The 12,436-nt window shown below is 33.3% G+C and overlaps 1 protein-coding gene across 2 annotated transcripts in view; it reads right to left on the reverse strand.

The window, feature by feature from the left end:
* Positions 1–12,436, reverse strand: part of RBL1 (RB transcriptional corepressor like 1) — a 47,627-nt gene that overhangs the window by 21,101 nt on the left and 14,090 nt on the right. For both annotated transcript variants that reach the window (XM_006202566.4, XM_072944184.1), the window contains 5 exons: positions 8,781–8,893; positions 8,387–8,490; positions 4,059–4,196; positions 2,411–2,575; positions 384–516 (listed from right to left, as the gene is read on the reverse strand). In XM_006202566.4, the coding sequence (XP_006202628.2) occupies positions 384–516; positions 2,411–2,575; positions 4,059–4,196; positions 8,387–8,490; positions 8,781–8,893 (653 nt within the window). The remainder of the gene's footprint in view (positions 1–383; positions 517–2,410; positions 2,576–4,058; positions 4,197–8,386; positions 8,491–8,780; positions 8,894–12,436) is intronic.

Raw genomic sequence — 12,436 nt, forward strand, 5'->3', positions numbered from 1 at the left:
ATTTATTTTTCTATAGAGACAAACATAGCGAAAGGATGTAACTTTTGTTACATTTGAAAAAGTAGGTATTTAGTTTAAATAATTTTCCATTAGCATTGAGGAAAAGTTGTGTGTATTTATGAGAAGGCCAAAACACAATTTCCACAATAATTGACACTGCAATGAAACAAAATAGATTATATTCAAAATCAGAGTGGAAATCTTATTAAAAACAAAAAAAGTATACAATGAGCTAGGTTGTTGGCATAAACATTAATCCCTTTTCAAATCCTGATTAAAAAAAATTATGCTTCTTAATAATATATTAGGCAACACCTGATATTTTTTCTGAAAAACAAAAGATCTTTGTTATTTTTTCATTGTTTTACCAATGTTGAACTCACCCTTTCGAAGACTCCCACTGTCCGTCCGAACTTCTTTGACCCTTGGATGCATTAGAGGAGACATTGGCATCATGGGAAGATGTCCCTGTACATTTCCCCCATTTCCTGTTTCAAAATTATTTGGGAATATAACCTATAGAAAATAAAAACATTTGCTTTACATATAGATAAAACCACTGATCAAAACATAACAGAAAAAATGGGGAAAAAAGTCTTAACTTTTTAACTGTTTTATTTCCCTTTCCTTTTTTCTCCTTCACAAAATATATAACATCTTGCACAAAGTGCTCAATAGTTAATGATGTGAAAGATATGTAATGTAAAGAGTTCATCTCGGTCTTATATCTGGTTAAGTTTATTGGCCACTAGAAGTAAACCTATGATGTAAGCCCTACTATTCTTCACTTAGGGATAAGAAAATTGAGGCTCAAAATGTGAAATCTGCACAAGGTCACACTTCTAAGTAATAGAGCAAGAGTTTCAACCCAAATCCTTTCCCTTTAAGTTCATAGCTTTTTTTTTCACTTTCCTAACAGATTCTATAATGGAAATATTGATGAATACTGAAGATTGCCTAGTTAATCACATAGTCTGCTGCAAAAGACCAAAGAAGCATGGAAGAGAGGTTTTAAGAAATCATCTCTTTAGTTCTTCCTAGGCTTAAACAGTTTTTCCAGTAGTTTGAGATTAGGGAAAAATTCAAGATTAATGAAGTGTAAGGAGACAGAGAAGAAAGGATCTATAGACAAGAGTTAAAAAAGAATAAAACAGAAATGGAGGGAAAAACTCAATTTCTCAAATGATACTAAACTGTTAAATGTGCAACTTGTGTGCATTATTCAGAAAGTTTTGATCTTTTTATTCTATATATTACTAATAAAAACTGTTTAATGCTTTATATGGACACTAGAAATATTTTTAATGATCAGATTAATGGTTTCTTAGCTATGACACCAAAAGCATAAGCAACAAAATAATACAAAAGATAAACTGGACATCATCAAAGTTAAAAACTTTTGTGTTTCAAAGGGCATCATTAGGAAAGAAAAAAGACAACCTACAGAATGGGAGAAAAGTCTTACCAATCATGTGTCAGATAAGGGAGTGAATCTAAAATATATAAAGAACTCCTGTAACAGTAATAAAAAGATAGCCCAAATAAAAAATTGGCAAAGGATCTGAAGATATTTCTCCAGAGATGATATACAAATGGCCAATAAGCACATGAAAAGATAATGAGTATCATTAGCCATCAGGGAAATGCAAATAAAAACCACAATGAGATAACACTTCATACCTACTAGGATAGCTAGACTCAAAAAGACAGATAATAAGCATTGGAGAGGATGTGGACAAACTAGAATCTTTACGTACTGATGGTATGAATGTTAAATGGTGCAGCCACTTTGGAAAATAGTCTGATAGTTCCCCAAAGCTTAAACATGAGTTATTATATGACCCAGCAATTCTAATTCTAGACATATACTTAAGAAAAGTGAAAACACATATCTACACAAAAATGTGTTCATGAATGTTCACAGCAGCATTATTCGTAATAGTCAAAAGGTAGAAACAAACCAAGTTCACCCATTGATAAATGAATAAACAGTGGTATATCTATGCAATAGAATATTATTAAGCCATAAAAAGAAATAAGGTGCTGATACACAGAACAATATGGATGACCCTTGAAAACATCATGCTAATAAAAGAAACCAGTTACAAAGGATCATATATTGTATGATTCCATTTACAAGAAGTGTCCAGAATAGGCAAATCAATAGGCAAAGCAGATTACTGGTTGCTAAGGGCTAGGAAGAAGATGAGGGATGAGGGAAGTTATAGCTAAAGTTTCTTACTGAGGTAGTAATATTCCAAAATTGACTGTGGTGATGATTACACCTATCTATGAATATACTAAAAACCAGTGAATTGTACACTAATGGGTGAACTGTATACAGTATGGAAATTGTATCCCAATAAAGTTGTTATTTTATAAAATTATTATTAGCCTTCCCCTAACTCACTTCTTCACAGGTAGGAACTTTGTTTGCAGAAGACTGGAGAGCCTCCCATAGTGCAGAATCATGACTCCATGCTAAACTCTCCAAAATCTGTTCTTCAATGCTGTTCAAGTGTTTCACCATGTCCCTAGAGAGTCCCTCCTCTGACCGGATCACCACCTCAATGACCTGGAGAAGAGAAAACTGAGAAAGTAATGTGGTCTCAAGCAGTAAGTTCTAGACTAGGCTTTCATGTATGGTTAGCTCTGGTCTTATTAATGACACAGAACCAAGAGTACCTTTGAACCATAATTCTATGGCTTATTAATGTATTTTAAGTTATAAAGGAGTTTTTAAGATCTTCAAAATACTTTTACATACATTTCTGTTTTTCATGTTTTATTTTGTACATGGAAAACTGAGGCCATGATAGGTAAAACTGGTCAGCAGCCCAACAGTGGTAGAAGTCAAGTCTTGGGTTCCTAGTCCTGCACTATTTTTGAATTGACTGCCCCTTTTCAGACTTCCCAACAGCTCAAAAGAACAGAATGAATAACATATTTAAAAGGAACTTTGCTTATATATACTATAGTTCTGATTTTAAAAGAGTAAATATCCAGAACAAATTCTGTAAGCATATATAGAAAAATATTAATAGTGATTATTATTATTTAGAATTAGGATTATAATGTATAATTTTAATATCTACATTTATGTGTATTTTCCATTTTTCTTCAAAGAGTATATATTATTTATGTGGTTAAAAAATAAATATATTTAACTTCTTGAATGAAAAAAGGATGTTATAAATAAAATTGAATTGCTATTAGCTGAGGGCAGAAACTAAACTTTTTCCTTGAATAAAACTACATGTATTTCCTAATGGAAAATCTAAACACACACATCAACATTAAAGTAAATACAGAGAAGCAATTTTCCCTATGAAACTAAAAAGAAATTTAATTCCACTTAGTCAACAATTCAGATGGATAAGCTTTTCAATGACCTGCATTTCTACAACTTTAGGCATACTTTAGGTATAAAAATTTAACTCATTAAACTAACTTTTCTATAATCAATAGATTGAAATGCACACATATGACAAAATGCTAATTAAATCATGCCTACAAATGTAATCATAGCATCAGTCTCAAATTCAGACATTAGGTAACAAATGTTCCTGTAGCTGTGATGTCTGTGTTTTATAAGAAAAAGGTTGTAGCAGGAAAAACAGGTAAGTAAGATTCATTCACAATGAATTAGCTCAAATCTGGGGAAGGAGCACAATCTGTTACTACAGTTTCATTAGCTAGACCATGACAACAATCAATTTTAAATTTTTACTTTCTCCTAAGAGAAAGAGCTTTTGTTCTTCATCATGCATATATTTCATAGGATTATGATTTTCATTTATAGCATGGAAAATTTAAAGTTAACTACTTAGATCCTGGTCACATTTGCAAATCAGTAATGGAAGAACTGAAGCTGTTAAGATTGGCATAATTTTCTGACACTTTCTCTTTTTGTCCTTGATTCTACCCCAAAAGGAGTATGTTTTCAGAATACCTTTGGAAATATTTTCCAGACATCACTACAGCTCACTTTTTCAGCACTAAGGTAAACAGAATGCTTATGTGAGGAACACCATAACAGAACTTTGCTCTCATCTCACCTTATAAAAATAAAATGGTCTCAGATTAAGAATTTCAATAATCCAGGGAAAAGTACGAGGTGAGCTATAGGCAAAAAGCACAATTTCCAAACAACAGGCCATCAAGGAATGATGAAATATATCCTGCTCTAAAAGAACCTTGGGGAAGAGAAAGACCACAGTTTAATAAGTTTCTCAGCAATTTCAGTCTCTGCCATTATATAAAGAATACTACAGAAACTAGATAAAATAACTTATACACATTATACTACATTATTGGAGATAAAAATTTCAATTCTTGAACTGGTAAAGAGTTTCCTTATAAGATACAATCTTGCTCAGCAGATCTACAATCTACTTTGAAATTGAAACAAATAATAATTAATATTCCCGTCAAAAGAAGAGTATAAAAACTGGTGCATTTAAATGACAGTTTTATCAACATAAGGGCAGTGTTTATTAATCATAATACTTGTATCAAAGGTATTACTGTATCACAGCTAAGACTTCTAAAAAGTTCAGAGAAAAATATTTTACTAAGAAGATAAAGTCCTGTTTCACCATTGAGTTTAAGATTTAACGTAAGTTTTTGGTTTTATAAATGTTGGTTGTTGCCATCCTTTCAAATACCATTCCAAATCAACAAAGAGAACAAGAAACAGAAAATACGTTGATAAAACAAGGAGTTATCTGTAACTGCAAATCATGTATGAAAACTGAAAAGTGGATGGAAAGATGACAAATTACTCAGCAGAAAGCAGGGTGGTCAAACATAAGGGCCTGAAGAGAGACACTTAAAACAAAAGAATTTGCTCCGTGCAACCAGGGAAAAACAGCAACTGAAGGTACAGGCAGAATGGAAAGTAGAGGTTAGGCAGGGGCTGACAAAGGTGGATGATTTGAAAGTTTGTGGTATTTAGAACTCTTCAGCTCCTCCAGAGCTTGAGAAGACTTGGCATAGAAGAGACTGGTTTTAGGTGAAAGTCTGCAACCTGAATTGTGCGACCAAGTTTCCCTTCCTTGTTCTGCCCTTTAACACCAACAGCCAGGCAAGAGATTAGCAGACTCTTCTCTAGAGACACTGAAATATTCCAGATAAGCCCTAAAGATATCAACAGTTGAGGGTCCCTATACTATACGATCACTTTAGTCTATTGGACTTTTATTTCCATTCTTGCATACAGAGCTTTGAACCAAAGTGTTTTATCAATTAGCATTTCATTTTCAGTGCCTCATTCAAAAAGCGAACATTTGAGGAAAGCCTCCAATTGAAAAACAAAGATCAAAACAAACAGAAAAGAAACTCAGAAGAAACAGAGACAATACAGGTAACAGAAGAAAACCTCAAAGAAATCTAAATGAATCTCAGAGAGTAAGAAAGAGATCTTAGATATGAAAATACAGCTAAAATAAAAAATTCTTTAGAATTGGATTTTGAAAAGTTGAGTAAATATCCTTAGAAGTAGAACAAAAGGACAAAGAAATGGAAAATAAGAGAAGAAAATAAGAGGATTAATCTAGAAGGTCTCTTATCTGAATAATAAAAGCTCCAGAAAGATAAATCAGTGGACAATATAGTATCTAAGAAATAACACAATAAAATGACCCAGAAATGCAGGACATAAATTTCTGGACCAAAACAAAGGCAACCCCTTGGAATGCCCAACACATGGATGAAAACACTCACAATTAAGGCACTTTATTAAAAGGTTCAGAATATTAATGATAAAAGGAAAATACTAAGATTCCAGAAAGTAAAAACAGGTCACATACCAATACTAAGTTAGAATGCCACTGGACTTCTAATTAGCAATATTGGAATCTAGAAGATAATGGAGCAATGTCTTCAAAATCATAAAAGAAAATGACTGTCAATCTAGAAATTTTATACACAGAGAACTATTAATCAAGTGTGAATATAAAATAAAGATAGTTATGCAAAGTTTTTAAAAAGAGACAAGGCAAAGTAATATTTCCACACTTCACTAATAAAATGTCTATACTAATGGATTTTGAAGTTATGTATGTATAATGTAATACCTAGAATAATCACTAAAAGAATATATACTAAGATATAGTCTAAAAATGTTCAGAGTAACCCATGGGAAGGTAAGTATAAGAAAACAGAGAAACAAAAAAACAAACAGAAAACAACAAAAAAAATGGCAGACTTATGCCTTAACATATCAATAATTAAATGTAACCCATCTAAATTTACCTACTGACATAGTAGATTAAAAAAAAATATATAGCTGAATTTTTTTGCTGTCTACAAGAAACTCACTTCAAAGGTAATGATACAGGTAGATGGAAAGTAAAAGAACAGAAAAAGATATACAGGCATACTTCAAAGAGAGTGTGGGTTTGGTTCCAGACCACTTGCAATAAAGTGAATATGGCAATAAAGCGAATATCACAATAAAGCAAGTCACACAAATTTTTTGGTTTCCCAATGCATGTAAAAGTTGTGTTTACATTCTACTACAGTCTATTAAGTGTGCAGCAGCATTATGTCTAAAAAAATCCCTTAATTAAAAAAATACTTCATTGCTAAAAAATGCTAACCATCCTCTGAGGTTTCAGTGAGTTGTAATCTTTTTGCGACAGTAACATCAAAGATCACTAATCACAGATCACCATAACAAACATAACAATAACAAAAGGGTTTGCAGTGTTGCGAGAATTAGCAAAAGGTGACACAGAGAATGGAAATGAGAAAATGCTGTTAGAAAAATGGCACCAATACTTAGTGATGCAGGATTGACACAAACCTTTAATTTAATAAAAAACTCACTATCTGCGAAGTGCAATAAAATGAAGCACAATAAACTAGGTATGCCTGTGTCATACAAATTTTAATCAAAAGAAAGAAGGAGTGGCTATATGTGAACATCAGCTAGACTTCAAAATAAAGACAATTACCAGATTCAGAGAGGGACATTTGGTCATGATAAAAATGATTAATTTACCAAGAAGACATAGTAATCCTCAATGTCCATGCATCAAACAGCAGAGCTTCAAAATATATGAATAAAGGAAAATCTGATAGAACTGAAAGGAGAAATAGATAAATCCACAAATATATCTGGAGACTTCACTACCCTTCTCTCCTCTCAATAATTGACAGAACTAGACCAAAAATTAGCAAGGATACAGACGAACTTAACAACACACCATTAACCAATAGGATAAAACTGACATTTACAGAACACTTCACCCAAACAACAGCAGAATATACATCCTTTTCAAGTGCCAAGAACATTTACCAAGATAAACCATACCCTGGGTCATAAAATAAACCTCAACAAATATAAAAGAAATGAAATCATAAGAGTGTATTATAAAAGTATAGATATGAAAAACTAATTAGTGGTTAAAGAGAGTAAGAGTCACTTTATAAAGGGGCAGCATGAGGGAGGTTTCTGTGGTGACAGAATAATTCTGTATCTAGATTTTGTGTGCTACAATGGTAAAGAGAGACACACACCTTGTTGCAACATCAATTTCCTGGTTTTGATATTATACTATGTAAAATCTAACCACTGGGGGTAACTGAATATATGGGATCCCTCTGTGCTAATTTTGAAACTTTCTGTGAATCTACAATTATTTCAAAATAAAAAATTGAAATTCTTTCTTAGGAAGCTATAAGAACATATCTTATATCAAATATTAGTAAATCACGAAAAGACATGGAATTCAGGAAAAAAGGGGAACCAACAGAGAAAAGATGAAAATTTTCAGGGTGTAAATGAAGAGAAATCTTATTTCAAGAGTTATGCAGCACTCCCAGACATCAACCTGTTCCTACTGGAATTGAAGATCAGACTTCTCTAAGAGTTTCTCCAAGGGAGGAAAAGGATGAAGAAACAAAGATCATATGATAAGTACGACTTTTTAGAAAAATTCCTTTACACAGCTATTGAAGAGAGTAATCAGACTTGATCAGATGTCCAAAGAAAATGAAGCAATTAAAAAAAAAAAGCCTCCATTTTATTTCTCAAAAATCCCTGAGAGGTATGGGCACATATCCTAATTATCAGTTGGCTTAATTGTGGTGGGGAGGGGGTTTCATTATTAGTTAGCTAGGAATGAAGGACAAAAAAAGGACCCAAAGGGAAAGGATAATGATGGTGTACTAAAGACGAATTTTACGTATTTCACATTTCTGCCTAGAGGTGGCTAGCACTGGGTGAGCCAAAGACAAGTACAGCCAATTAATATGCCATCATGGCTAAGTTTGTCATTAATTGTTGACCCCCACAATGACTACAGAGCCTCTCAACATACTATTTCCAGGCCTAGGATTGGTGGACCTTGCTAGTGGCTGGGAGAGTGGATTTACTTACTGACATGTCCATTCCGTGAAGTCTTCGCGTTTCCTGAACCATTACCGTCTCTAGTATTTTATAATACAAAATTTCTGCAAGCTTTAATCTGTTTACAGCAAAATCTACAAGGAGAAACAAAGGGAAAACACAAGCTAATGAAATGGAGCTGTTAAAAACTAGAGAACAAAACTTACATAAACTTAAATCTGACTTTTTTTTTTTGCTTTTTTGTTGGGGGGGAAGTAATTAGATTTATTTAATTATTTACTTATTTAAATGGAGGTACTGGGAATTGAACCCTTAAATCTGATATATTAAAAACAGCAGGGAAGGAAAAAACTTGAATTTCTATTTTTCTTGGGACAATCTAATTACTTTCAATGCTGTATCAAGTTCATTTTTGTCTTCTTACCTATGTGAGATCCTGGCTGTTCATCTGTCGATTGAGTATAATGTTGGCAGAAAGTCTCTCCTATTCCTTTCATTATTTTCATAATGTTTTCCATAGGATTACGCATACAAGATCTATAAAATACAAAAGGAACCTATTTAGCAAGGAAAAATTGAGATTACCAACACTACTTATTTCAAGAATTAGTCTAGTTTTTAATGACCAAAGTTCCATTCTCAATTGTAGCCTAGATATGTAAACATAACATATCTTAAAACAGACTACAATCTTTAAATAAAATCATTTGGCATATTTTTTGGAATTTCAACAATAGGGGAGTCAATGTCCTCTATATTAATGCTTCTATTTATATGAAATTCTAGAAAAGGCAAGACTATAATGACAGAAAACAAAGCAATGGTTTCCAGGGGCTTGGGATGGAGTAGAGATTGACTACAAAGAAGCATAAATTTGGGGGAGATAATGGGACTGTTCTCTGTCTTGATTGTGGTGGTGATGGTTATACAACTATATGCATTTGCCAAATCTGATACAACTGGACAGTAAAAAGGATAAAGCTTTTATAGAAATTATACTTCAATAAACTTGATTTAAGACAAATAGAAAGATGATGTGGCAGTGTTTATGCATATATTGTGCCAGAACAACAAACTGCATGTAGTTCTTATCAAAGCCAAAATAATAACACATTAAAAAAAAAAAAAAGCACTGAAAAGGAAGATATTTGGCAAGAAGCATTTAACCCTGTCGTTTTTCTGTTATTAACTCAGTTACCTTTCTATCATTCAAACACAGAATACAGTTCTTAATTTAAAAATGACAAACAAATCCAAGACTGTGAGAAAGAATGTGATTTGCCCAAAGCCAAATAACTAGTGCAGGCTTTAAGACCCCCAATCCCATGTTCCAACAGACTAGCATCATGTGCAGAAAGGGAGGGTAGGCAGCATACATGGCAAAACACTTTCTGTTCTTGTCAAGTCTTTCTAATGCAAAACTGTACATCTTGAGTCATATTTTATTCCAGTTAGGTTTTCTTTACTATGTGGTAAAATCACATAACGAACTTACTCTCTTAATTTTCAAGTGTATATTATTATTAGCTACGTGCATATTATCGTACAGTAGATCTCCAGAGCTTTTTCATCTTGCATAAACGAAACTATACCCACTGAATAACTCCCTGTTTCCCCCTCCCCTAACCCTGGCAACTACCATTCTACTTTGTTTCTATCAGTCTTATTACTTTAGATATGTCATATAAGTGGAATCATGCAGCATTTGCCTTTTTGTGATTGGCTTTTCTCACTTAGTATAATGCCTTTAAGGTTCATCTATGTCGTAGCATATAACAAGATGTCCTTCTTTTTAAGGCTAAATAATATTCTGTCATATATACCACATTTTCTTTATCCATTAATTCATCAGTGGACATTTAGGCTGCTTCTACATGTTGGCTCTTGTAATACTGCAATGAATTTTAGTGTGCAAATATCCCTTTGAGATCCTGTTTTCAACTCTTTGGGATATGTGCCCAGAAGTGGGATTGTTAGGTCATAAAAATTATATTTTTAATTATTTGGGAAACCTCCATACTGTTTACCCTATCAGCTACGTCTTTTTGCAATCCCAACAGTGTGCCAGTTCTGATTTCTTCACATACTCACCAATCTTGTTATTTTATGGTTTTTTAATAGTGGCCATTCTAATGGGGTAAGGTGATATCTCACTGTGGTTTTAATTTGTATTTAAACTGATGATTAATGATGTTGAGAATTTTTTCATATGCTTGAAATTTGTATGTCTTCTTTGTATGTCTTCTTTGGAGAAATGTCTATTCAAGTCTCTTGCTCATATTTTTAACCAGGTGTTTTTTTTTTTTTACGTTGTATGTTCTTCAAATACTTTGGCTATTAACCCCTTATCTGATATAGGGTTTGCAATTATTTTCTCCTATTCTAGTAGGTTGCCTTTTTACCCTATTGATTATTTCCATTGCTGTAAAGGAATATTTAAGTATGTCACATTTGTCTATTTCTGCTTTTGTTACCTATACTTTTGGTGCCATATCCAAGAAGTCACTGCCCATTTCAACATTATAAAGATTTTTCCCTATGCTTTCTTCTAGTTGTATAGTTTTAGGTGTCATGTTTAGGTCTTTAATCCATTTTAACTTAACTTTTGTTTATGATATAAAATAAGAGTCCATCTTCATTCTTCTGCATGTGGATATCTCAGAGATATCTGCACACCCAAGTTCACTGCAGTATCACTCACAATAGCCAAGATGTGGAAGCAACCTAAATGTCCAATGATGAATAAATGGATAAAGAAAATGTGGTATACACATACAATAGGATATTATTCAGCCTTAAAAAGAAGGAAATCCTGTCATATGTTACAACATGGATAAATCTTGAAGACATTATACTAAGTGAATTAAGCCAATCACAAAAAGGCAAGTACTACATGATTACCTATACCCAGTATCTAAAGTAACTTCTGTATATGGTATAAGATAGAGTCCATCTTCATTCTTTTGCATATGGACATCCAGTTTTCCCAACATTTGTTAAAGAGACTATCCGTTCCCCTCTAGTGTTCTCTTGGCACCTCTGTCAAAGATCATTTGACCATATACGAGAAGGTGTATTTTGGGACTCTCTAGTCTATTCCATTGGTCTACATATCCGTTTATGCCACTACCATATTGTTTTGATTAATGTAGCTTTCTAACATGTTTTGAAATCAAAAGCGTGAGGCCTCCAGCTTTGTACTTCTTCCCCAAGATTGTTTTGGCTACTAAAAGTCCTTTGAAATTCCATATAAATTTTAGATTTTTTTTTGGTATTCCTGTAAAAACTGCCACTGGGATTTTGATAGGGATTATACTGAATTTATAGCTTGCATTGAGTAATATGGACATTTTAACAATATTATATTTTCCAATCCATGAACATGGAATGTCTTACCATTTTTTTTTGTTTGTTTCTATGTTCTTTATCTTTTGCATTCTGTTTTCTTCCTTCCCTTTCTATTGCTATAAAATGTTTGCATAGTTCTTTGCCATTTCTTTATGACTTATTCATGCTAGATGGGTAGTTCAGTTCAGATCTATTTATACAAATGTTATGAGGGTAGAACCTCATGAGTCCTCCTACCTTATCTTCTTCTGCTTATCTTCTGAGCTATGGTTGAAGCTGGGGATTGTTCTGTCCACTCTGCTATAGACTGAGGTTTGAGGACTAGGAAGAGAGCTTAGATGGTGCAACGTTCAGCTTTTGTTGGAGGACCAGGGCTTTGCATTCTCCTCCGAGATTTAGTTAAATGTCCTCATTACATGGTTCATTACACCTAGGTCAGGGATATATTCTAATTGTATGAGGATCTCTCCTCAAGTCAGCTGGAAACCTTGGAAAATGGCAGGTCATGGGAATTTATCTTATTTTTGCTGCTATCTTCTTGATGGTATATAGGGCTTTCAGTTGGGGAGGTTTCTGTGACTTTTTATCCCTCCGCCTACTCAGTCCATTTGTTTCTCTCCACATCTGGGGTATTAATGAGCATTCACGAGGTCTTGTTAACATACTCGCTTTCTCCAGTAATGCTTCTTGGGGATGGGCATATCAGAATCATCCATTTCCTTTCTTGACCAC

This window comes from Vicugna pacos, chromosome 19 (genome assembly GCF_048564905.1).
Source record: "Vicugna pacos chromosome 19, VicPac4, whole genome shotgun sequence".
Taxonomy (NCBI): Eukaryota; Metazoa; Chordata; class Mammalia; order Artiodactyla; family Camelidae; genus Vicugna; species Vicugna pacos.